Source organism: Danio aesculapii, chromosome 8, assembly GCF_903798145.1.
Source record: "Danio aesculapii chromosome 8, fDanAes4.1, whole genome shotgun sequence".
Lineage (NCBI taxonomy): Eukaryota > Metazoa > Chordata > Actinopteri > Cypriniformes > Danionidae > Danio > Danio aesculapii.
The window spans coordinates 23,022,910-23,049,879 of NC_079442.1; the positions used below are offsets into that span (position 1 = coordinate 23,022,910).

The window sequence follows — 26,970 nt, forward strand, 5'->3', positions numbered from 1 at the left end:
AACAATTTCATTTATAACAGAATTACAATAGTTTTGCCTTTATTTGCTTCTGCATCGTCGTCTATCTGTCAAGTGACAGTATTTACATTTTAATAAATCAGATTCATTTACAACATTTAATTAAAACATTTAATTTCACTTTGCTTTTTTTGTAGCTCAGCAATAAAACTAACAAAAAAAGGTTGCATCAAATTAGAAATGACAATCTCTGTGTTAAAGGTATTTACCCCAACCCTCGCCATCATTCTCACTCTTCTCTCAGATGGGATGGTGGGCCAAATCAAAGGTTACAATGGGCCAACTTTGGGCATCTGTAGTCTAAATATTATAATTCAGATAAGAAAACATGAAGTGCTATTTCTCATCACATCAAACATCCCCTGTCACAACTGTGTGGCTTTTACTAGCTGGCTCCTTTGCTTTCCTGCAACAGAACAGACTCCAGAGCTTATCTTTCAGATACCTGTTTGAAGCCGTCAGGAGTACTGAAGTCACTCCACAGTAAAAGGTAAAAGCACTGACTAGGTATTGATATGTGATATATGCCCCAATTAGCTTCATAAGGATGAACAAACACACAAAGAATAGATTGAACAGGTAAACTCCCACTAAGGAGATGGTGAGTTTGCACACAAGGAGATACGAGTCTGATCCCTGCACCTGTGTCTGGTTCTTCTTGAGTGCCCGTGTGTGGGCGCACAGATGGACCACCATTCTGACAGAGGTGGGCAACATGATCATCAGTGGGATCGGGCAGAGGAGGAACAGGACAGCGGCTGAGTATGCATCTTGGTTCATCTGTATAGTGAAAGAAGGCATTGGACAGGTCACGTTACCATCTGCATTGTCGTTTTGTTCTCCTGAATCCACAGCATCAAGGCTGAACACTGGGATGAAAAACAAGCAGGAGAACAAGCAGCTCAGCAGCACCGCAGTGTTGATCACAGTTGAGATGTTCTTCTTCAGCGTTCGGAAGCTCTCGGAGGAGAAATTCACAACTTTGATGCAGTAAAAGAGACTCAGCCAAGCAATGGCCCAGAAGCTGATGAAGCCACAATTCAACATTAGATAGATTTCAAGACGGAGACCAAGAGGATATGGCTTGATGCACCAAATGTGGGCATTTAGAAAGACGCCGACCACCATGCTGAGAATGGCAAGTGCTAAGATGATGTTGCTGATTGAGATGACATCAAGGATTAAGCCCACAGTCTGAACGGTTCTGGTTTTCACTTGCTGTTGTATAGTGAAAATTAGGTTGAATATGTTTCCAGAAACACCAACAATCCCAACTCCAAGGAAAAAAAGAATGTCGCTAACGTCAGTGCTCATCTTTCTTTTTAGAGTCCTGCGCTAATATAAAATCTGGCGAGATGCGTGTTGTCTTATGTAGAAACGGGGGAATGATTCTCATATGCAAAGTTGCTTTGAATGAGTAAATGAGAGCAGGCTTTGGTCAAAGCTGGAAACACAAATGAGGTAAAATGGGAAAAATGCTCCATGCTCATTATAGGTTACATTACAGGTTGGGATTTGTGAACTTATTTGTGTACTTTCTTCACTGATGCTAAATGTATGCAACAATCAGTATTAAATGTTCATGTTATTAGCTTTTGAAATTTGCCTATTTAAAACCTTGTTTGTTTGCTATTTAGGCATACTAGGGTATATTTTGGGTAAAATGCAGTCTGTCGAATTTTACTATTCAAATGTCCTACATGTTCTAATGCCATCAAAAATAAATGCAAAACTGGGATAAATGATACATCTGCTTTGCACATCTAAAACCACTCATTAAGCAGATTGGTAACTAAAACCATCCCTACAGGAACAGGTCGTTAACATGACGTCATATTGATGATGTACCCTAAAGTACCCCAACGTTGTGGAGATGTTGGATTTTGTTTGGAAATGAAAATCAGGTTAATGTCAGAACCCACTTCAGGCTGACGTCAATGTCCAACCAAATATCAACATCTTATCATGTTACACACCACCTTGACATTGTGTGGACATTACCACCATGACGTCTATCAGACGTTGGATTTTGGACAATTTCCAACACAACCTAAAATCAACCAAACATCAACGTAATTTGACGTCGTTATTGGACATCAAAATAATATGTCCTTAGATGCTGGCTAGACATTGAATTTTGGTCACCTGATGTCACAACCTAAATTTAACCTAATATTAACGTCTTATAATGTTGTGTGCCTGCTGGGATGGCTTCTACGAAACATCATCTTTCTTGATTTAAAAGAGAGTATATAAAACTGTACTTTTTTATTTATTTCAAGCAAGTTGTGAATTTGTAAAAGCCATATACAGGGAGTCAGAATGAATCCGGCCATGGCACAAGTGAGCCACATGAAGGATCTCTTGATATATCTATTGCACAGTTGGGAGCTAAAGAAGAGTTACCAAAAAAAAGTCTGCAAGAACTGCAATTTACACAAAAGCACCCAAATACAAGCCGAAGTGAACTGTAAAAACAGAAAATTGAATGTATCCACAGTTCTTAAACATGTTGTTTGAAGTCTGTATCATCTCATCTCTATATTTTAGTCTATATCATTTCACATATAAAAGATATTGAGCAGAATGTCCTGTTCTTTTACACTGAAAATAAGTGGCAAGCAGGGGAAAATGAAAACAGTATCTTGGAATTGGAATTATTTAACATTATTTAATTAATTAACACTGAATTATTACTGGAATTATTAACACTGAAATTATATATATATATATATATTATTAGTATTACAATATTAAATGCTTTAAATTAAGAAGAGTTAAGAAAGCAATTATTATTATTTGGTGAAACAAATTTAGAAACATTAATTATTCTCATCAATTGTTATTCTCTAGAAGAAAAATGCACTAAACAACAAGGTTTTATTTAAAATTGAGAAGAAAAGTTATCAGACCGAACAAAATATACTATTAAATCCAGAGAAACAAAGAATTCCACGTGCTCTTCATTTCCCCATAGCTGCCTGTAAACAAGCAAACAAATACAATCACTAGAATATTTTTTCAATTCATTTCAATTACTTTTGCATCCTGACATGATCCCAAGATTAAGGTCGGCATGAATATTAAGTCAATTTGAACACAATACACACAGTGTTAGTAGTTCTCCGCCCTAAGAAAGAGTGTATTATTATGGCACTGTAACTGTCCTCCCTTGACCATGTGACCTTCTTCTTCTAGTGCTCGAACTCTGCACAGCAGCAAGCCGCAGTCATCGCTTCTGTTCTTTCCCTCTGTTTACAAAAAATCACCGCCATGCCTTGCGTTTTGCTAAACCTCTGTGAATACGACACGCAAAAACTCGTCAAAATCAAGAGTGTGAAACTTGGCTCGCTAAAATGGACGTTAAACGGAGTGATCTTGATGTTTATTTGGTAAGTGTTTCTCCGCATGTCGCCCCCGCATCGTTCAACAAGAGCGCATTCATGTACATTCTGTGCCAGTGTGCCTTTTATTTAACATTACACATATTATGTTGTGTTTAAAAGTGTTTAACTCACACAATTAACGATGGTTTTATTGTAGGAAAAGTGTAGTAACCATGTTTTTTGTAACATTGATAAATAACAATTTGCATAACCAAGGTGTTAATACAAATATATGGTTAAACTTAGTGTAACAAAACCATTGATGAATTGTGGTACCATGTAATTACAATTTGTGGCTCTAATAACGATGTTATTATAGTAAAACCATGTTTATTTTCATTAGGGTGACAAATATATCCAAAAATAATTTCCTCATTTGGTGTCTCAAGCCAGTCTTAAATGTCTTTCCAGTATCATGATGTTGTGGAATAAAGAATACCAGGAGTATGATTTTGTAGTGAGTTCTGTCACCACAAAGGTTAAGGGAGTTGCAAAGATTACCTCACCAGAAGTTGGAGACGTGTGGGATGTGGTGGACTATAGTGGACCATCTCAGGTAAACAGAACCAGAATTTATTATTGCTTCTTGATCCCCCTAAAACGTTAATCTAGCAGATGTATGGGTGTATTCCAATAATACTTATAAAACTAGTAGTATCAAATATTCGTTGATTCTGCCAAATCAAGCAAACCTTGTAAATTTATCTTAAAAATTCCCCCCAAAAAAGTCAGAAAAAATGTTATACATAAATTGTCAAACACAGAGTTGGATAAAGATGCATGCAAAGTTATTTTCTCATTATTTTAATTGTAATAATTGATGTAACAAACATTGCTTAAATTAAAAGATTTTACTGACAGACTTTCCCATTTATGTGTAAAAATAGCAACATTATTGCTGTCATATTTCAAAATTTTCAAAATCTCAGGTGAAAATTTCTCCTCTACAAAATAGTGGAATGTTTAGTAAATATGCATCTATGACATTTCATATTTTGGCGTTCAACGTTATAAATCTTTGTCTTTCTTTAGATTTTTTTTTTCTATGATAAAAAATGTAAGCCCGGGACCTGAGTTGACATGGAATAACCCTTTCATTTTATTTTGGCAGGGGAAAAACTCATTTTTCGTCGCAACAAATGCAATTATCACAAAGAACCAAAAACAAGGTAAATGTGCAGAGGTAAGTGCAGATCACTTTATATCAGTTTGAATTTACCAGGCTATACATTATGAAATGCCATGACTCAATGTTTGTTTTCATCATGGTCATTTATAGCCACTGTTCTTATAAGGCAAAGTTAAGCTCTATGTTCACCCTTCAGGTCCTTCCAAACGGGAAGCTGTGTCAAACAGATAAAGACTGTGAGAAAGGGTTTTCTGACCAACATAACCATGGTAAGGTTACAATATTTACTAAAAAAAGCATTGTGTGTCCTTTAGGGAGCATTAAATTACACATTTCCACAATGAAGCATGGTTATATTGTAGTAAAGTCTAATAACCATGTATTGACTACCATTTGCATAACCAAAGTTTTACTACATAAACTACAGTAAACTATATGGTTAGTGTAGCAAAACTGGTGAATTTGTGGTTAAAACTATTTAATAATGTTTATTATGTCTATTTAGCTTGTTATAGTTTAAACTATACAAATAATGTTATTTTGGTTTTATTTGTCTTAAAACCATGGTCATTTTTATTTTATTTGTCCTAAAACCATCATCATTTTTTTATTTAGGTCATAATTTGATAAGAAATGAAACTGAATTGAATTGGAATATTAAAAGACACAAGTATGTGTGCTCTGATGTTTATCTCAGTGTTTTTTTTAAGGTGTTCAGACAGGTGCCTGCGTGAAGTTGGACATACTAAAGAAAACATGCGAAGTTACAGCTTGGTGCCCCATTGAGAACAAGAAGAGTCCCAGGTGCCATTTTACAGTATGCTAAAGAGATCATTTGAGGAACGCAAAATTATATATAATGAAAGTCAGTCACATTTATTTTATAAGAGATTTCATTTCCTTCATTTTTCTTTGGGTTAGTCCCTTATATATCAGGGGTCATCACAGTGGAATGAACCGCCAACTATTGCGGCTTTTGTTTTGTGCACCAGATGCCCTTTCAGCCACAACACAGTACTGGGAAATGTATGAGAGATGTGGTGTTAAATAATGTGGCATTTTACAACCAAAGCCATCAGTATACTTCACATCTGTTTAATTCAATGCAATTTCTGAAGATAAGGTATTGATTTAGAAAAAGTTAGGTTATTTTTGCAAACAATTATGGATACACTGACATGGAAACTTGCAAGTAAAGCTCTTTATCAGCTATGCCCCAAAATAAGTAAAACTGTTGACACTTCAAGTTCAGATCTGCCAGTGCTGCCAGAGACACTTGAGGAACTCATTTGTGGAAGTTTCCCTTTTATGTGGCACTTTCATATAAACTGAGATTCTATATACGGATGTTTTTTAATGTCATGCTTTCATTTCTCTTTCCCAGACCTGCTCTTTTGGCTGCTGCAGAAAATTTCACTGTGATGATCAAGAATAACATCAGATTTCCAGCATTTAACTACATACGGTATTTTACTTTTAACACAGAAAATGCTATTTTTAATTATGCATAAACAGTATTTCAGGTTACTAGCCAGAAGGAAAATATCAATATTAATATTAATTATTCAAAAACTGATAATATAATCATCTTTTCATATTAATCCCCACTAGCACACCACAAGTGTGAGTGTCTGACACACAGATGAGTGGGCTTGACAAACCACCTGTAGGAAACACACACTTTCCTCTCTATGTGCACCAGACACTTTCTTATAAACACATGTGTTACAAACACTCAAATTAAGATAGAATAGATATCACCTTTTAAAAAAAGTACATTATACTGTGTAACTGCAGAAGAACTATTTAAATACTTGACAGCTGTACTGTTCACCTACTCACACCTTAACTTTTATTGATTTTGATTGTAATGTAACAATGCAAACCTTTTGTAAAGCTGACTTGGAACAATAATCATTATGAAAAGCACTAAGTAAACTTGAATTAAAACTTGAATATTTTTGTTTTAGGAGAAACATCTTGTCTGAAATGAAGGACACTGACTTGAAAGGCTGCATCTATCACCGCTACAAAAATCCATACTGCCCCATATTCAGACTGGGAGACATTGTGGCTGAAGCCAAGGAGAAGTTTTCAGAGATGGCGGTGGAGGTAAGAAGAATACTAGGATATAAACCACCATTCAAAAGAAAAAGGTGCTATTGATGTCATTCAATGCTGAAAGTAAAAAAGTTATTATTTTAAAATTTTATTATTGTTACACCTTAATTGACTTAAAATGATGTAACAAATATGATGGCAAAACTGAATAAATGCATTGTCAAATAATATTACAGCCACAAGCAATGTGACTGAATCTTCACTCACCGGCCACTTTATTAGGTACACCTTACTAGTACCAAGTTGGACCCACATTTGCCTTCAGAACTGCCTTAATCCATCGTGGCATAGTTTCAACAAGGTACTGAAACTATTTCTCAGAGTTTTTGTCCATATTGACATGATAGCATCACGCAGTTGCTGCATTTGTCGGCTGCACATCCATGATGCAAATTTCTCGTTCCACCACATCCCAAAGGTGCTCTGTTAGATTGAGCTCTGGTGACTGTGGAGGCCATTTGAGTACAGTGAACTCATTGTCATGTTAAAGAAACCAGTCTGAGATGATTCACGCTTTATGGCATGGCACATTATCCTGCTAAAAGTAGCCATCAGAAAATGGATACACTGTGGTTATAAAGGGATAAACATGGTCAGCAACAATACTCAGGTACACTGTGGCATTGACACGATGCTTAATTGGTACAAATGGACCCAAAGTGTGCCAAGAAAATATCCCCCACACCATTACATCACCAGCACTAGCCTGAACCGTTGATACAAGGCAGGATGGATCCATGCTTTCATGTTGTTGACACCAAATTCTGACCCTATCATCCGAATGTTGCAGCAGACATCGAGACTCCTCGATTTCCCATTCGCCTCAAGGTTCGACGTGTCTTAAATCACCTTTTTTCCTCATTCTGATGCTCAGTTTAAACTGCAGCAGATCGCCTTGACCGTGTCTACATGCCTAAATGCATTGAGTTGCTGCCATGTGATTGACTGATTAGAAATTCGCGTTAATGAGCAGTTGGATAGGTATACCTAATAAAGGGGCCGGTGAATATAAAGAGAGGAAGATTATTTTTATTATATAATATATTAAATATATAAATACAGTACATTTGAAAATTTTTAAAACTGCTAAGTTCAATATTATTAGGCTCTTAAGAAATACTATTATTTTTACTTTTTATTACTTTTAATTCTGATTATATTTTAACCACTGTTGTCCAACAACTTGCCTAATTAATCTAGTTAAGCCTTTAAATTGCACTTTAAGTTGAATTCTAGCATCTTGCAAAATAGCTAGAAAAATATTTTGTACTTTTATCATGACAAAGACAATAAAACATTTTTTATTTTAGTTTTTTAGTTTTTATAATAGAAATTTCACATGAGGACTAATAATACATACACACACATGCACACACACACTTTGAATTAAACAACACAATAAAACTAGAAATGCTGTAGATAAAAATACCAAAAAAACAGATTTTCTAGTTGATTTGTTAATTTAGTTATTGTAGTACTTCAAGTTTAACTAAACAAAAACAAGAAATCGTGTAGTCTTGTCCATTGTCTTATCATAACTAACAGTATCTTCGTTTCAGGGTGGTGTGATTGGGATCCAGATCAACTGGGACTGTGACCTGAACCGCTTCTTTCACAGCTGTTTACCCAAATACTCCTTCCGTCGTCTGGATGAGAAAGAAAGTAACCGAACCCTGTACCCTGGACTCAACTTCAGGTATGAACAACTCAAATCCTCCTGAAAAACATGTCATCTCTTGAACGCTGCTTTCTCATAGATACCATTTAATAGGTTTGCGAGATACTCAACGGTGAATGGCGTGGAACAGCGCACTCTCTTCAAAATGTACGGCATTAGGTTTGATGTGATGGTGTTTGGGAAGGTGAGACGATATGATTCCATACTATTATATTATTTTGCGTGTTAGTTTTAGCATAAAGAGTCACATAATGGGCTGTCTATATCCTTCACAGGCTGGAAAGTTCAGCTTCATTCAGCTAATCATCTATATTGGATCTACACTCTCATATTATGCTATTGTGAGTAAACCCACAGACAGTGTTTTGAAAAAAATTGAAGCGTGAAATTATATTTATTTACAATTGAATTTTCTTTAGACAACTATATTTTTGGACTGGCTTATTGGTACTGGCTGTTACTCCAAAGAGGCAAAACAGAACTACACAGAGCGGAAGTTTGAGGCCGTACAAGACCGAGAAGAGGTGCACGCATTCACTTAAATTCACAGATTCTGTCATAATTGTCTCATCCTCTACTTGTTCTAGTTTCTTTCTTCAACAAGTTATTTTTAACCTGTAATGGATTAAACAGTGTAGAGTATTGGCAGAAAATGAATGGGAGGGGGTCTTTTGCAATACAATACATTTAACCAAAATACACATTCACATCAACATAAATTTATGAATATTTGTTCAAACTTACAGATTTTGCAATCTCAAGGGTGAAACATGTATGATGGATGTGAATGCACATCTACACTCTGCACCATGAGTCAGAAATCTAACTCAGGTCGCTGTAAGCACCTCTCTGCTATATGCACCCCTTCACTCATTACGCTTCCAGCAAGAGCCTCCAGTGCCCCCTCCCTTTCGTATCTCTTGCAGGACCCCATCTACCCAACCCCCTCCAAACCACACATTGTTTTACCCCTTGGTTTCGAGTGTGGTCCTGAAAAAGGGCTATTCACTCCTTCCCCTTAGCCCTACGCCTTCAAGCTAAAGAGAATTGGGACACCCCTACCCCTTGGCGTGCGCGCACAAAACGAAGGGTAGGGGTAAGGAAAGGGCTAAGGGGTAGAATTGGGATTGGGCCTAAATCCATACCCCCTTTCCAGTGTCAAGTTACTGCGCTACTTTTCTTTCTTCAGCGTCGAGTTACTCCACTACTTTTTTCTTTCCTTCTAGCGTTGAGTTCCTCCGCTATTCTTCCCTATTTTCCCATAGGCCATCACTCCTCAAACTCGGACTCCCACAGAGTCTCCCCAAGTTCGACTCCATTGGAGTCATGCCCCCCCCGGAGTCTCCTGTAGGAACCCTCACCACCCAAAAAACCTACCCCGACTCCCTCAGGAGCCCACCCAACCCCGCTCTTACCTCCGCTCTGACCTCTCTAATTTTGAGAGGATCACGTGCTTATTATTGAACACAGCTGGCACCGCATATTTGCACCAATTAGATGATTACTGAAACATTATAAATTACCAGATATTAGGGCACTCTACTGCAGTCATCTCCGTTTTGAAGAATCCCCCCTTTCACCCCTACTCCTCCCCTTCTCTGATAGGGTGGCACGGCGGCGCAGTGGGTAGCACCGTTGCCTTACAGCAAGAATGCCGCTGGTTCGGCCCTCTCCGAGCCGGTCGGCGTTTCTCTGCAGAGTTTGCATGTTCTCCCCGTGTTTGCGTAGGCTTTCCCCAGGTTCTCCGGTTTCCTCCCACAGTCCAAAAACATACACCAAAAGTAAATTGACTACTATAAAATAGCATCTTAAGACAACTCTTAGTCAGATATATCTCAGCAGTTCACAAGTAGGGGAGTTCTCGAGACCTACCTGAGCTCAAACTCTTCTCTCACCCTTCAAACGAGAGGGAGCCCCAGGCTCAAGCATATTCTGAGCTCAGGGCTCTCTCCTGGGACAGCATGCTATATACGCTTTATTTTCAATCATCAGCTAAGTGTAAACTCTTGAAGTTATTTTGAAGAATGTTTGAAACCAGTATCCATTGATATCTATACAGTTTTTTCCTTCTAGTAGCTCACATGAGAAACGAGGGATAGAACTGCCAAATTCTGAATAAAAATGTGTAAATGTAAAATTTTTAATGTGAATAATGAAAGATGGAAACGCATGACTTAAACTCTGACTTAGCGAAAATTACACCCATGTGAAACCATTTTGCTTGCCTTGTTTACTTTTGGTTAGTAAACCAATACTCAGCTAGTAAACCAATATTATAGTCAGCCACTCTGAAACACATCTAAATCACATGTGGGTTTTATAATATTTTGCAAACATTTGAAAAGATTTGCTTCACATTAGGTGGCATGGTGGCTCAGTGGTTAACACTGTCAACTCACAGCATGAAGGTCATTGGTTCGATTCCCAGCTGGGTCAGGTGGTATTTCTGTGTTGAGATTGCATGTTCTCCCCTTGTTCGCGTGGGTCTGGAGCTCCGGTTGAGTGCGTATGGGTGTTTCCCAGTACTGGGTTGTGGCTCGAAGGGCATCCACTGCGTAAAACATATGCCGGAATAATTGGCAGTTCATTCCGCTGTGGCGACCTCTGAAAAAGAGTAAGCCGAAGGAAAATACATGAATGAATGCTTCACGTTTGGATGGAAAGTCGGCTATGGATGTCAATGATTATCAACATTCTTCGAAATAACTTCTTTTGTGTTCAACAGAAAAGTTTTACTCATAAAGGTTTAAAATTAGAATTTTAGGGTGATTATTATTTTCATTTTAGTATCCTTTAAAATACAGTTAATGCTTTAAACAGACACCTTTAAAGCTTTAATTGAGATTCTGTATGCATGCATCTAAGCAGCAGTTTTGTGTTTGTTGCAGTGCTTCCTTTGTGTGTCATTTGTGGATGAGGACAATTTAAGAGTGGTGAAAAAATCCCGAAAGAAAAGACTACAGGAGACTAAACCACTTTCCTTACACCAGCGCAAAGTAAGATCCTTGTGTTATATTGTCACATACATTATACACGCTCAAAGTAATTTGAAATATTTCATTTAAGGTATAACATCAAACTTATATTTTGTTTATGAGTATGAAGGTAAATCAGTAGCAAAGCGCAAGAGTTTGCAAATCTGTGACCAATGAAAACCGCCAGTCAGCGTGACATGGCAGAGCATTTCAATAAATAGGCATCAATAATTAAAAGTTTTATATTTGACATAAGGTTTACCTTCATATATTAGTGACACTGATGGTTGTAAGTGAACTGCAGTGAGCAATTTATTGTTTGTTTTCGCGCTCATGTAACATAATATTTTAAATTCTCTGATCAGAAATAAAAAATAATAGGTTGCAGCGAAAATCTGATTAAGAATATTTAGATTAATCCACAGTGCTGAATCTGCAGTTTAGATCAATATGCAAATATGTCCTTCACTCTTTCCTCTCAATAACAACATAGAAAAGTGACAAAGGGCAACACGGTGGCGCAGTGGGGAGCACAATCGCCTTACAGCAAAAAGATCGCTGGTTCGAGCCTCGGCTGGGTCAGTTGGTGTTTCTTTGTGGAGTTTGCATGTTCTCCCGTGTTTGCGAGAGTTTCCTCCAGGTGCTCTGGTTTCCCCCACAGTCCGAATACATGTGCTATAGGTGAATTAAGTATGTTGTCCTTAGTGTATGTGTGTGAATTAGTGTGTATGGATGTTTCCTGGTGTTGTGTTGCAGCTGGAAATGCATCCGCTACATAAAACATATGCTGGATAAGTTGGCGGTTCATTCCACTGTGGCAACTCCAGATTAATAAAGGGACTATGCTGAAAGGAAAATGAATGAATGACAAGTGACAAAATGGCATTGGTGAGAAAACAGCAGTTAAGAAAAAATCTGATCACAGTGATATGGACGTGTGCACAAGCTTGAAATCAAAGGAAGGACTTGCTTTGTAGGTTTCATTATAAGCTGTTCACAATAAAATGTGCTGAATATGTTGGAAAACATTAATATAGCACCATTCATCTGTCAAAAAGCATTTTGTTAAGTTTTGAGTTTGAATTAAAAGATTCGTTCACTCCAAAAGAAGATGTTGTCATCATTTACTCATCTTCATGCCAGTAAAGAGTGACTCACTTTATAATAATAGAGCACCCAGCTGCATGTGATTCATAATTTCCCAAGTGCTGTGATTGTAAAAAAATTAATATACTTTTATAATCATAAACTGTACTATACCACCAATATTGCCTGTCACTTAATATTTTACACTGGTATGTGACCATTCTTTTATTTAAATTAATAAATAAGTCAGCAGCATTTCCTTTTTTGGCTGACGTGCCTGAGTGCTTTCTCAGCATATTACAATAACAACATCGGCATGTCTCAAGGACAAAAGTGGGATTTCAAGCATCAAACCAATAAAAGCTAAGCAAAACATATTGAACATCATAATTTATAGCATTATTTACAGAAGACATTGTAGTTCAGTAAAATGACATTCAGTATAAAAATAGTTTAGAAGAATAGTAGTTTAGAAAAAATTATAAAATTATTAACAGATGCATTTAAAGATCACAGTGGAGCTCTAAAATGCTTAATAGCTGCTGTTATGATTTTAAATATTTACACCTTATCCTTTAAACCACTAGATCTTTACCCATTAGTTAAAATGTTTTTAAAATATTTAAATTGCAGTGCAAAAATTTTATGATTACTTGATCTTTCATATATTTTAATCAGCACAAGTCTGTATAGGTAAGGGGTGGCACAGTGGCTCAGTGGTTAGCACTGTTGCCTCACAGCAAGAAGGTCTCTAGTTCGAGTCCCGGCTGGGTCAGTTGGCATTTCTATGTGTAGTTTGCATATTCTCTCCGTGCTCAAGTGGGTTTCCTTCTGGTGCTCCGGTTTCCTCCACAGTCGAAAGACATGTGCTATAGGTGAATTGAATAAGCTTAAACTGTCCGTAGTGTATGTGTGTGAATGCAGTAGTGTGTGTGTGTGTGTGTGTTTCCTAGTGATGGGTTGCAGCTGGAAGAGCATCCTCTGTGTAAAACACATGCTGGATAAGTTGATGGTTCATTCTGCTGTGGCGACCCTCGATTAATAAAGGGTCTAAGCCAAAAAGAAAATGAATGAATAAAATTGCAGTTCAACAATTGTATGATTACTTATTCTTTAATCTATTTTAATCAGCACAAGACTGAAAAAGTATGGGGTGGCATGGTGGCTTAGTGATTAGCACCGTTGACTCACAACATGAAGGTCGCTGGTTCGAGTCCGAGTGGGGTTTCGGTTTGGTTGGGTTTCCTCCGGGTGCTCTCGTTTCAACCGCAGTCCGAAGACATGCAGTATAAGTGAACTGAATAAACTAAATTGGCCCTAGTGTATGAGTGTGTATGGGTGTTTCCCAATACTGGGTTGTGGCTGGAAGCGCATGCACTGCATAAATCTTGTGCCGGAATAGTTGGCAGTTTATTCCACTGTGACGACCTCTGAAATAGAGACTAAGCTGAAAGAATACGGACGAATGAACTAGGGTTTGCTTGTTTTGACACATTATTTAAAATATGTGGTTAAGAAATAACTAATTAGAATTCGTTTTTTGATGGGGCAAATATGTTTTTTTTTCTGCTGGGCCATTTTTTAAAATCCTTAGCGTTTAGCCATATATAAGTCTGAAATTTCATGCGTCATGGTCTTAAAAAGTCTTCAATTTGAATTGATAAAGCCTGCAGAAACCCTGTTAATACATCGCTAAAATGAAAATGAAAAGTGCTCCATTGCCATCTATACCTAAAATAATTTTTCCATAATTTATATTAATCCATCTAACACTCATTTTAGTTACCATTTAAAAACGGTTGTAGTTCAAGTGAACTATATTACAGTACCTCATGTCTGTTCTCAGAATGAGCTGGCCAGTATGAAGACTTTGTTGAGTGTCCTGCAATGTGGCCAAAGCAGAAGTGAGCCTGTACAGAACGGCCAGAGCTGCGGCCTCAAAGTAGACGAAAACCTACCCAGCAGGCACAGTGGCAGACAAAACCCAGACACGCCATTACTGGAGACGTCACAATCTTCGTCTCCTTCCTGGTGTCAATGTGGCTCCTGCCGACCTGCTGAGACCTTACAGGAGCAACTGTGCTGCCGTTTGAAGAAAGGCCGCTGTATTACCTCTTCTCCGCTCTTTTCATCTCTGGTCGTCAGTCGCTCCGTCCTGGAGAACACTTTGCTTTTTGTGGACCCCCTCGCTGAGCTGCACGAGGAGGCTCAGCTCCGTCATGGGGCCTATGCTCAGTTCATCAGATGGCGGTTTGGCGACAGCACACCCAGAGATGCTCTTCCAGTAATACCCAGCTGCTGCATATGGAGGATCAGAGCAAAATATCCAAGCCCTGATGGCACATACAGTGGCCTTAGACCATTTCAGGCCATAACGTCTCAGACAGAACTCAACAGATAACAGACTTTATTCATTTATTGTCAAGACATTCAATCAGGATGACAATGCCTTATGATTGTGCATAAAAGGGAATGGTACTAACTACAGTCTGTGATATGCAATGTGATGGGTAGATTCATAGCTTCAACTTGAAAAAGTACCAAATGATGCATCATGCTATTGTTTTACTAACACTGATGCCTTTAAAAATCAATCAAGTGCTCAAGCATGCACAGCCAAACTGATTTGCAAACAGTTATAAGTGTTATAAGACACTGCTGCACTCATAAACTGAAATAATATGCTATATATGTTAATCAGGATGCAATAAATAAAAATGTTTTTTGTTCTGCTTAACATTTTACAAAGAAACTGACTGAGAATACCCAGCTAATAATGTTACAAAAGATTTTATTTGATTGCAAATGACTGCTGTTCTTCTGAATTTTCTAATTATTAAAGTATCTTTGAAAACAAATGTTTCCTAGAATCCATCTCTTTTAACATGAATATTAATAACAGTTTGTTTATATCAAGAGTGTCCAAACTCGATCCTGGAGGGCTGGTGTCCTGCATATTTTAGTTCCAACCCCAGTTAAACACACCTGAACCTGCTGATCAAGCCTTTTCTGGGTATAGAAACTTCCAGGGAGGTGTGTTGAAGGAAGTTGGAGCTAAACTATGCAGGACATCGGCCCTCCAGGACCAAATATGGACACCCCTGATTTATATGGATCAACTCAGTATATAATAATTATTTTTAAAGGATCATGAGGTAACACTTTACAAAATGAGACATGTTAGTTTGTGTACTTAATAAATCAAACATACAATGAGCAATAAATCTATTAAAGACCGTCTTCATGTTTGTTAATGTTAGTTAATAGTGCTTTTACTAACGTTAACAAGCAGAGCGTTTGATTTTATTAATAGATTAAGATTAGTAAATATTGAACTCTTTAATAAATGTGGTGTACGCATTGTTCATTGTTTGTTTAAATGGGTAAATACATTAACTACATCTGCCGTATTGTAAAGTTTCATTGATTATGTGATACTGAATACAGAACTCAGCTTTGTCAACAGGAATAAATTACATAATAACAGTTTGAAGAGTTCATATGCAAAAACGTGTAGCCTGAATTTTTAAGATTTAAATTTGTCTTAGCCTCAAATATTTATGTTAGATTATTTCACTTTAAAGGCAATAAAAATAATCTACTCATTTCTTTAAAAGGCAATTCACTCAGTCTACTAACAGGAGGCTGAGAATTTTTTTTTTCATCTAAACTCTTGTAAACAGAGACAAACTTTCATGTTGGTTTGAAAAAGCCTGAAAATGTTGTCACCTTCAAGGCAATTTTATTTCTATAGAACTCTATACAGTACATATTATGTCAAAGTAAATTTAGCAGAGAGAAACAGAAAACAAAGAAAAATCAATTATCAGTAAGTGTGAAATTAAGCCATTTGAAAAGTTCAATTCAGTTAGATAGATAGTTAGATAGATAGATAGATAGATAGATAGATAGATAGATAGATAGATAGATAGATAGATAGATAGATAGATAGATAGATAGATAGATAGATAGATAGATAGATAGATAGATAGATAGATAGATAGATAGATAGATAGATAGATGTGATTTAGCATTATTAGCATGGTTTAGCATTTTGTTAACAATTTGTTTGCTGTTATACTTAGCATTGCTACGTGTTTTTAGCTAACAAATTTCATCACATCAAACATGTTTAAACATGTTTATTGTGCTCCCTTATTAAAATGAACCATAATTTTTATTATAGTAAAGTGTAACCATTGTTTTAGGCATATTGATGACCATTTGTATAATCACTGTTTTACTACAAAACACATTTTAGCATGTTGTTAATATTATTAAACATGTTGTTAGCATTATTTAGCACAATGCCAGCTTGCAAGATTCAGCATAGTGTTGACATACCATTGTCATCATTTAGCACATTTCTTGTTATTGTTGTATTCTTGTTCAAAAAATGCTGTTTTGGTGTGCAAACCTCTAAAAACATTGAAATTTTATTACAAACCCCAAATATTTGAATGTTAGTGTATGAAAATGAAAATAACATTTTCCATCTTGATGGTTTTAAGTGTTCACTCCATTCCATCAAGGAGTCCCATATGAGCTCTGCTCTGTGAAGCTCTATAACAATAATAATAAAAAACATAATACAATTATATACATATAATGATAAAGGTTAAATATATAATTATATAATTAACATAAACAAATAAAACTGCTTAACAGTCTTCAACTCACAAATGTCTCACTTTCATCCTTTGGTTTGAGATGCTGAAATTTGTGTTTGGAGTAGTATTCGCTATCGCTCAAACAATTAAGCATGAACCAGTCACAAATGACCTTCATCTGAGAAACAGCAAGAGTACACAGCTGAATCAGAGCTGTTTCATTTAGATAGGTGGTTAAATTAAAATACCTAACCAGTGCTTACCAGGTTAAGAAGGGCAAGAGCGGCCCCAACATTCACAATAGTGGGCACAATATTAAATTTACCAGCCTACAGAGACATAATAATTCAATGAGTGAAGGCTGACAATGCTGATTATGAAGCCAAATGAATAGAAAGTAGCAGACTAACCATCCCAAACACTATGACATCAAAGCGGATTCCAAAGGCCTTTATCAGTGTCCGCGTTTCAGTGTTTTCATTGTTCATGTAATATTTTGCATATCTGTGGGGAAGAATCGTGATACGATTAGAAATAAAGAAACTGTAGCTTTAGGTGCAACAAATGTTACAATGCAAATCTAAAAAAGAAAAAAGGTCACTTTATTATGATGGTCTGTTTGTTAAATGTAAGTTAAATTGCATCTACATACCAACTAGTTCATATTAGATTATAAGTAGACTGTTAGGTTAGGGTTAGTATAAGTTAACATGTACTTGAAAAGTTTCCTATAATCAGATGTCTGTTAAGGCAGAATAACAACAAATTTTAAGCAGACAGTCTACTAATACTCAAATGGACCATCAAAATAAAGTGTTACCAGAAAAAAAATACTCTTTTACCGGAAATTGTAACCAGGGGCTACATTATTTTCAGGATTTTTGTTGTCGAGTCTTCTGAATGAATACTTGGGGACACAGAAGCGTTCATTGAAGTCCAAGTCACAGCTCCAGTCAATGAAAATACCAATAATGCCACCCTTTATTATATAAAAAACACATTATCAACAACTCAAATAAATACACAAGTAAAACTTATTCTGAAAAGGCAGCTCTATATATATTTCTGGAGATTGCGAATTATGTAGCCAGAAATACGTATGGTTGCATTTTGTCTTTAAAATTGACGATATGGGGTGGTATGACACCGTTCCTTTTCACGCTTACCAACTGACTGCTACTGTATGCACAGGTTTACCACTGTTACTAGTTTGTCCAGTAGCTCACTATGTACATTGGCGGACTTGAGACTCAAAGAGGAGATGACCACGGTGATGAGGTTCGAGTCCGGTAAAGAATGATTCCAGAAAATGGGTAAAACAAAAACAGAATCCAAAAAATAAAATAAACAAGTAAATAACAGGGTGAGAGTGTTGTAAAATCTGAAAACGGGGTAAAAATCAGGCTTTTCTTTTTCTGGATTGCTTTTAAAACTGTCAGTTGGGTTTAGGGAAGTGGGTGGGCGGGTCAATCAGTGCCTTTGAAAACACTATTGGTTGGGTTTAGTCGGGTTTAGTTGAGTTTGTCAGTCGACAGCGGCCTCTGGTGGATTTACATGAGAACAGTAGGGGCGAATAGCACTCGTGATAGAAATTTAATATCTCAAAAACAGTGACCTCAGTACACAGTAGCCTCTGGTCAAAAAAAAAAACCTGGCTCCTGGGATGTATTTTGCGATCTTCAGAAATGTATATAGCGGTACGTTTTCAGAATGAGCCTGGGTTGTGTGAAACAATGAACTAAATACAGTTCACAAGTTTGTGTTCAGCCAAATATGATGTCCTGCTTTCCTGTATTTTAAAATCCAATTCAGCATAATTATTCCAGTCTTCAGTGCCACATGATAACTCAGATCATTTAATATGCTGATTTAATTCTTCAGAAGCATAAATTATCATGGTAGTACTTTGTGTTTTACAGTCCTGTGCTGCATTTACATACTATGTACGTATTAAAGTAATTTGAATAACTGGTTAATATTTACTAGTAGAGAAAGCCTACACCTAAAGTACCTAAAAATAAACAGTAGCTTGTAGAAGTTGAGTGCACACACTGTGAAATAAAAAGTGCAATACAATTATTATTAAGCAGAAATTATCTTCAGGATTCTTTTATATATTTAAAGCGCAAAAGAAAGGCATTTACATGATAAATGAGATGTATTTGAAATATATGCTTTTTGTATACATATCTTTATATAATGCATCCTTGATGAATAAAATAATTAATTAGTGACCGCAAACCTAGTGAACGGAATGTATATAAATAACTGTAGTGCAGCAGATATGTATCAATATTGAAGATACAGACTTTGAGAGCCATGACACCGAAGTCTTCTCCTGCCTCAGTCACAATGTCTCCCAGACGGAAAACAGGGCAGTGCGGGTCTGTTTTGTGATTGAACGTGCAGTTCTTCAAGTATGTGGAGTTGATGTGACGCAAAATATTTCGCCTGGAAGTGACACAAAACAAGACTTTGAAAGGTCCAGTTAGAGGCGATTAGAATAGTAATCATTCAAGTGGTTAGAACATCTGTTCAGAGCTCAACTACTGAATTTGGATATTTCAAAAAGGTTTTACACATGTACACATGTACATTTTGCAAAAGCCATTTTTTAACACACAGATCACAAATCATGTGGCATGGGTAAAAGTGGCATGCTCACTCCCTTGGGCATGATACAATCCACAATACCCAAGAATGGATGCTCCCAAGTATAGGGGTGTGCCTTGAAATTGTCTGATGCACATATTAAATATAAAGGTTTGTGTACTGGGCAATGTCTATCCCTGCCTTCCCCTTGGAAGCGTTCATTCATATGCCCCTTTTCACTTAGAAAGGTTTACCCTCTGGAGTTACAGCTTCGAAGGAATTAGGTCATATGTATGACACCAACGACACCAAAGAACTTCCTTAGGGGATCATGGGGGCCATGTGTCCATCAGTTGTACCTATCGAAAACCTTAACTCCAAAGGGCCCTTCGAAGTGACCAGTTTGGAAAAATTTGTTTTGGAATGACACTTCAATGTTTTCACTCTGATGTGTCCTTATATAATCTAATATATCTCATTTTTAATGCACCATATATATTTGTCGCCATGCTTTTTACATGATCGTGAGTAGAGTTTTAGTTCTATAATATTTGTGGCATAAGTGTTTAGATAAAATAGAAAAAAATGTTTTGGAAATATGCCTGCTGTTACAAATCGCTTGTAGAAATAAAACTAGAATCAGTTCAGAATTTTTTGATCCTTTAAACTTTGAAGACCTTTAAAAAACAGCTACATTACAACTATATAAATAGTAATAAATAAAAATGCAAGTGTTCAAGGGATAGTTCACCCAAAAATGAAAACTGATTTACCATGATTTACTTCTCCTCCACTTGTGCCAAACTCGTTCAAGAACTTGACAAACTTACATTATTACAGCCATTGACAAAATTACAGCCTTTGATTCCAATAGTATTTTTTCTTTCTACTAAAAGTAGTGAAATTCAGGGAAAGAAAGAAATTCCTAAACGTTTAGAACCACTTGAGTGTGAGTAAAATAAATTTTTGGGTGAATTATATCATTTAGCAATATGCTTACAACTAGTGTTTTTGTAAAACATTCAATGCCTAAACTACAAATTAGTGTACTTACTTTCTGAAATTGAACTTTGGATACTGAATGTTGTTTTTGATGAGCACGGTGAAATCCTCCGCTGCGCTCAAAAGAGCAGGCCTGTACAATCACAAACTTTATTAATATTCCCAGTTTAAATTGTGCATTAAACGTGTTCACTTTTACTAAACACACTCACTTTGGAATGACAGTGTCGTTTTCCAGAGGACACCATGACAGGACCTCACAGGTTTTGATGGTTTCAGAGTATTGTACACACTGGCCCGTCTGAACGCCTGTGTGGATCACACATCAAGAAGAATGTTGATGACCATTTTACATTTGATTTACTTTTTGCTTTGGGGCATCAACTTGTTTCACAAATGTTTTGATGATGATAAAAAGGATCATGAAAACCCTTTATTTGTCAAATACACTTTTACATGCAGTGAAATCGGACCCCCCCTACCATACACAAACATCACACATTTCAGGGGAAGACAGGTCAACGAGAGATAGCTTTTAGAAAGAGGAAATAAGATTCATTAGGGAAGAGGGAGGTGAAAAAGCCCCTCTCAGACTGTCATTGAAGTCCATCAGCAGAAAGCCTGTTATCAAAGTTCCGAATATATAGATATCTTTAATATCCTCCAGGGACAGAGCGGCCAGGCACACGACACGCCACTTCTCCCATCAGTCCATCATGTATCCAGCTGCAAACGTCCCCACAGGACAGTTGGGTTCCCCTGAACCCAGACTTCTCATAAAGAAGATGGTGTCAATTGTGTTCAGAGACCAGTTGATCAAATCCCTAATTTCCTATTTGTTTGGAGAGCAGGCCAAGGAGAATCTCAGAGATAGAATAAGATGAGACAAGAGGAGCCAGCCAGGAGAGATATAGGAGGGTAAGGAAAAAAATGCGACTACCTTCGCTGAGAGCCAAAGAAGATTTGCAATGTGGTGCACAGAAATACCTATTATACATAAATACGTACCATTGCCACGGATTTCTTTGAGTCCCTCGTTGCAGTCACTGTCTGATTGGCAATTAGTGAATTCACTCGGAATCTGTTAAATAGAATCAGTCCAAATGCAATGAGCAATAATTTTCATGAGTAAAAGTGAACATTATTAGTGTGTTTTATCATACCTCAGGACAGCTGCCCTGTGTTTGGCCTTGAGTAACAATCGCATTTGTTAAAACAAAGAAAGAGTTTTCACCCTAAAGAGGAAAAAAACAATGACATGGGTGATTAAATCTTGAGTTTAAAGCATAGTTCACCTCAAGACTTTATTCTGGGAAAGAAAAGAAGATAGAATTTTGAATAATGGAGATATCAACTTAACATTTCATTTATTTGCAATTAAATTCAAGTTTATTTGGAAAGTGTGTTTGTGGTGATTTCAAAGCAGAAGGAAAGTATAGTTCTACTTAAAAAAAAAAAAACGTTAAGAGCAGAGATGCCTAAAGTAGGGCCCATGGTTGGGGCGAATGCCTTTAACCTCCTAGGGCTTAAGTGTCCACATACGTGGACAGCACATTTTAGCTCTTAAGTGGCTATTTAAATACTTTGAATGTTTTATATTTTATTACACACATACAGTGTCATCCTGCAACTGTTTTGAAGCATATGAAATGTCCCAAACCCTATTTTTGACTGTCCAAAATGGGGGAAAAAATAGTTTTTCTCTCTGATAGTCAAAGCAAGTTAAAAAAATTCTATGTTAAATATGCATTAAAAGAATTCAGGAAAAAGTGTTTTATGTCAATTTGGACCACGAGTCCGAATATTTGGACATCATTTTTATTTAAAAGTACATCATATCAAAAGATGATACTTAGATTTTTATTCTAATTAGGTTCCAATAAGCCCAAATAGCAAAGAGAAGTAAAAAATGCATGTAAAAAAATACCTTGGGCCTTAAGAGGTTAAAAGAGATCATCATTTCTAATTTAACCTTTTTGTTTGTTTTATTGCTGAGCTACAAAAAAGCAAACTGAAATGAAATGTTGTAATGAAATGTAAATAAAACTGATAAATCTTTTTAAAATGTAAATAATGTCAGACTATGCAGAAGACATCGGTGTGCCAATAAGGCAATAAATTATAAATGAGATTGTTTTTGTTTTCACTGTAATAAGTTCATTATAAAATGTCAAAGAAATGCTGCAGCTATTATAAAGCAATGTTTTCTTCTTATTTTTAAATATTATTAAATAAGTTAGGAAATCACCCATGGCAGTTAAATTAACCTTTGGCCACTAGCCTCAATCAAGTTTGCTTTTTTGCCCTTCATAAGAAAAAGTTTGGGCACCCCTGGCTAACATGGTTGTCAGAGGTCACTGTCAAATAATGTTCCTATTACATAAATATGTCGTTCTGGAATGATATAATCATGCTGGTAAGGATTTTGTTTCATTATTTAAATGTTTATATAGATGGAAGAGAGAACAACGTCATATTTACTGTCCACAGACCCTGCATTAGACATGCCTCACATAAGCGGTAATTTGTTTGTTGTAATTTGATGCAAAGATGATAATATACATAAATAAATACATAAAATAAAAAATAAATCAAAAATAAAACATAAAATCATTTAAAACGTTCAAGGATTTTAAATGCTGATGACTATTTAACAATCATAACAGTCTTGTGAAAAGGCTCTCTTGCTTTGTGTCCCACAGAAGAAAGAAAGCTACTGTGGAAGTCAGAATTATTAGCCCCCCTTTTAATTTTTTTCTTTTTTTAAATGTTTCCCAAATGATGTTCAACAGAGCAAGGAAATTTTCACAGTATGTCTGATAATATTTTTTCTTCTGGAGAAAGTCTTATTTGTTTTATTTTGGCTAGAATAAAAGCAGTTTTTCATTTTTTAAACACCATTTTAAGGTCAAAATTATTAGCCCCTTTAAGCTATTTTTTTCGATTGTCTACAGAAAAAAACATTGTTATACAATATATAACCTCATTAACCTAGGTAAGCCTTTAAATGTCACTTTAAGCTGTATAGAGGTGTCTAGAAATTTAAATATTATTTACTGTCATCATAATAATAAACAGGGGGCGAATAATTCTGACATCAACTGTAAATGGGTTTGGAATGACATGAATAAATAATTTGGTTTTTAAGGAAAGATCTTTAATATGAACACAAAGTATATGGGTGATTCTAATATTAAATATATATTTAGCTTTTTTTATAAATACATAAAAATGTTTAACCCTTTGTTGGGCTAAGAATGCACTTTAACAATATAAATATAAACAATATAAATATTTTAAGTCATAAAATTTCAAAAATCTTGTTATAACATTACAGGATTTTTCCAATGAGTTTTTCAATGAATCAGATGTCCAATAATGAGTAAACAGAAATTCATTCCAGTGTCTTACTGAAATCATACAACTTTTGCCATTTGCCAGACACAGGTATACCTTTTGCTTTTTCATTTACTTTTAAAGAAGAACTGACTTATTTTCTTTGTCAATTCTGTTACGCAATGTCAACACTGTCATCAGTGTTTAATGGTATCAAAATTCACAATTCAAATGTTAATAAAACATGACACTAATGAAGTCATGATTACTTTTGATATCTCACAGAAAACACACACACATAAGAAGTGGTTTTGGAACATTTTCATGCATGATTAAGTGAATAATTAGAAGTGAATAAAATCTACTTAAAATGTGATCATTATAGAAAAAAATACTTTAGACACCACACATACTTGCAATTTACACCATTTACAGAATATAACCGAATAGACACCAGGATAGACACCATTGTAATCTCAATAGGTTCTTTTCTTTAGATACCTGTGGTGGGATGACATATTCAGAAGTGTCCCAAACATGAGTTCCAAAAGCAGATGAATTGGTCAGAATGTTTCCTTTCACCTTCGTGCTGACTGAGCTGATCACCGATTCTCTCTCTTGATAGGCCCGTTTATACCAGCAGACATACCTTAAAAATACAACACAGAGATATCCTGCACTATAAAGACTGCTAGAAATTTCAGTGAGTGCGACATTCACAAATGAGACAGTTCGCCCAAAAATGTTATCGTCATCATTTACTCATCCTCCCCTTGTGAGTTTCTTTGTTCTGCTGAACAAAAAAAAAGAAGATAATTTGAAGAATGTTGGAAAGCAGCAGCCATCGACTTCCATAGTATTGTGTGTTTTTACTTTGGATGTCAGTGGCTCTGCTTTTAATAACAGAGCATTGCTATTATTATTTATTCAGAATATCTTGTTTTCTGTTCAACAGAATAAAGTCATAAAAGTTTATCAAATGATGAGGAAATTGAGTAAACTATCTCTTTAAAATGTGTTTATTTATTTGTTTACTTCAAACCCAATAGGAATATATAATATTGGGGTCAACTTATACAGTTGAAGTCAGAATTATTAGCCCCCGTTTATTTTTACCCCAATTTCTGTTTAATGGAGAGAAGATTCTTTCAACACATTTCTAAACATAATAGTTTTAATAACTCATTTCTAATAACCGATTTATTTTATCTTTGCCATGATGACAGTAAATAATATTTGACTAGATATTTTTCAAGACACTTCTATGCAGCTTAAAGTGACATTTAAAGGCTTAACTAGGTTAATTAGGTTAACTAGGCAGGTTAGGGTAATTAGGCAAGTTATTGTATAACGATGGTTTGTTCTGTAGACTATATCGAAAAAATATGTAGCTTAAAGGGGCTAATAATTTTGACCTTAAAGTGTTTTTTTTTAAATTAAAAACTGCTTTTCTTTTAGCCGAAATAAAACAAAGACTTTCTCCAGAAGAAAAAATATTATCAGACATACTGTGAAAATTTCCTTGCTCTGTTAAACATCATTTGGGAAATATTTGAAAAAAAGAAGAAAAAAAAATTCAAAGGGGGCTAATAATTCTGAAATCAACTGTACATGTACATTAAGCTTGTCAAGGCAACTGTTATTTAACCAATTAGATAAACACAAGCAGATACAACCATTATTTCTTTCAAAGTTGAAATATACTCACACAGCAACATATAGGATGATGCATAGCTGCAATAGTCTGAAGATGAATCCCACTTTTTTGCTACTAACAACCAGAATGACCGGTGTCCCATGATCAAAAAGACAGTGGAAGCAATAAGCAGAACAGCCCATTGTTGAAGAAATGTTCACTGTGAACCTGTACTTGATGTCAGATCAGAAAACCATGCGTGTACCCTGTAGCCTCACATCTACAACAACTCCAAAAGAATTTACACATGTTTTGAATGTCATTTCTTGTGATGCATGAATAATGAACGTGTTTAGATATGCACTATGCAGGTATTTGGTTAAACCCTGTTAGACGGCCAGTAGTGTTTGTGCTCTGGACATTTGCAAGCCGGTATCTACGATTGTGTAAAACCTATGCAAATCAAGCGGCTAAAACACTTCAACTGTGACAGCTCCTGAACACCTTACGTGCTGTAATTACAAAAGAAAATATCAAATATCTGAAGTATACAAATATTTTATATTTTGCCATAGAGTGTGCAGCCCAGCAGGAATCTTGATGCCAAAAATACATTAAAAAAATGTCACAATGCAAATCTATTTAATGTCTTTTGACCTAAAGGTGCCCATTGGGATGATGTAACTGCACTACATATAAATGAAAGTCAAACATTAAAGGGATTTTTTCATAAACCACCCACCGGTTTAAAATTTGTGAGTTTTATTTCTGTTGAAAACAAAAGAAGATATTTTGAAGAATGCTGGAAACTGGTAGGCATTTAATTCTATATTTATATTCCCCCACCTTTAGATGTCCAGTTTTCAGCATTATTCCAAATGTCTTTTGAATATGATACAGAAACTCATAAAGGTTTGGAACCAGGTGTCAAATCCCGTTTCTGGAGAAGCGCAGCTCTGCACAGTTTAGTTCCAACTCTGAAGGACTTAATTAGTTTAATCAGGTGTGTTTAATTAGGTTTAAATCTAAACTGTGCAGAGCTGCGGCCCTCCAGGAACTGGATCTGACACACGTGCACGAGAGGATGAGAAAATGTTTTTTTTTTGGTGAACTATCCCCTTGGAAAAAATATTTTAATGTTTGTGTGGTAAAACTACCATTAAATTGAATACTGATAAAGTTTGCTTTATAACAATATTAAAATACTACAAAAACTAAAATAATATTCAAGCAACAATGTACTAAGCACAGATTTTCATTTTTGCAAAGGTTTTGATAAACATGGAAAATGTCAAAACGATCTAAAGATGACAAACAATCCTGTATTAATCAATGTAAATTTGAAAAGAAACAGTTTGCCTGTGTTGTTTTGGTTCAAAAGCACTTGAACATGTATATTGT

At 35.8% G+C, this 26,970-nt stretch overlaps 3 protein-coding genes across 4 annotated transcripts; 1 reads left to right on the plus strand and 2 right to left on the minus strand.

The window, feature by feature from the left end:
* Positions 1 to 369: 369 nt before the first annotated feature.
* Positions 370 to 1,359, minus strand: LOC130233635 (taste receptor type 2 member 40). The gene has a single exon (XM_056463773.1). The coding sequence runs from the start codon at positions 1,330 to 1,332 to the stop codon at positions 370 to 372; it is 963 nt and encodes a 320-aa protein (XP_056319748.1). The 5' UTR covers positions 1,333 to 1,359.
* Positions 1,360 to 3,228: 1,869 nt separating this feature from the next.
* Positions 3,229 to 15,360, plus strand: p2rx7 (purinergic receptor P2X, ligand-gated ion channel, 7). 2 transcript variants are annotated; one of them, XM_056463438.1, is made up of 13 exons: positions 3,229 to 3,410; positions 3,816 to 3,960; positions 4,516 to 4,587; positions 4,730 to 4,802; positions 5,244 to 5,337; positions 5,918 to 5,998; positions 6,504 to 6,645; positions 8,214 to 8,350; positions 8,426 to 8,516; positions 8,608 to 8,673; positions 8,752 to 8,856; positions 11,221 to 11,328; positions 14,240 to 15,360. In XM_056463438.1, exons 1-13 carry the CDS (start codon positions 3,292 to 3,294, stop codon positions 14,792 to 14,794), a joined length of 1,788 nt encoding a protein of 595 aa, XP_056319413.1. In that variant the 5' UTR covers positions 3,229 to 3,291; the 3' UTR covers positions 14,795 to 15,360. The 2 variants fall into 2 exon arrangements, with proteins under 2 accessions (XP_056319413.1, XP_056319414.1); XM_056463439.1 differs by lacking the exon at positions 3,229 to 3,410 and having other exon boundaries at positions 3,834 to 3,960; positions 4,516 to 4,573.
* Positions 15,361 to 16,638: 1,278 nt separating this feature from the next.
* On the minus strand, positions 16,639 to 25,951 carry p2rx4b (purinergic receptor P2X, ligand-gated ion channel, 4b). The gene is made up of 12 exons (XM_056463440.1): positions 25,642 to 25,951; positions 24,435 to 24,582; positions 21,761 to 21,832; positions 21,606 to 21,678; positions 20,810 to 20,906; positions 20,650 to 20,730; positions 19,313 to 19,454; positions 17,846 to 17,982; positions 17,414 to 17,507; positions 17,267 to 17,332; positions 17,074 to 17,181; positions 16,639 to 16,956 (listed from the first exon to the last, which is right to left on the minus strand). Exons 1-12 carry the CDS (start codon positions 25,770 to 25,772, stop codon positions 16,921 to 16,923), a joined length of 1,185 nt encoding a protein of 394 aa, XP_056319415.1. The 5' UTR covers positions 25,773 to 25,951; the 3' UTR covers positions 16,639 to 16,920.
* Between the last annotated feature and the right edge of the window lie 1,019 nt (positions 25,952 to 26,970).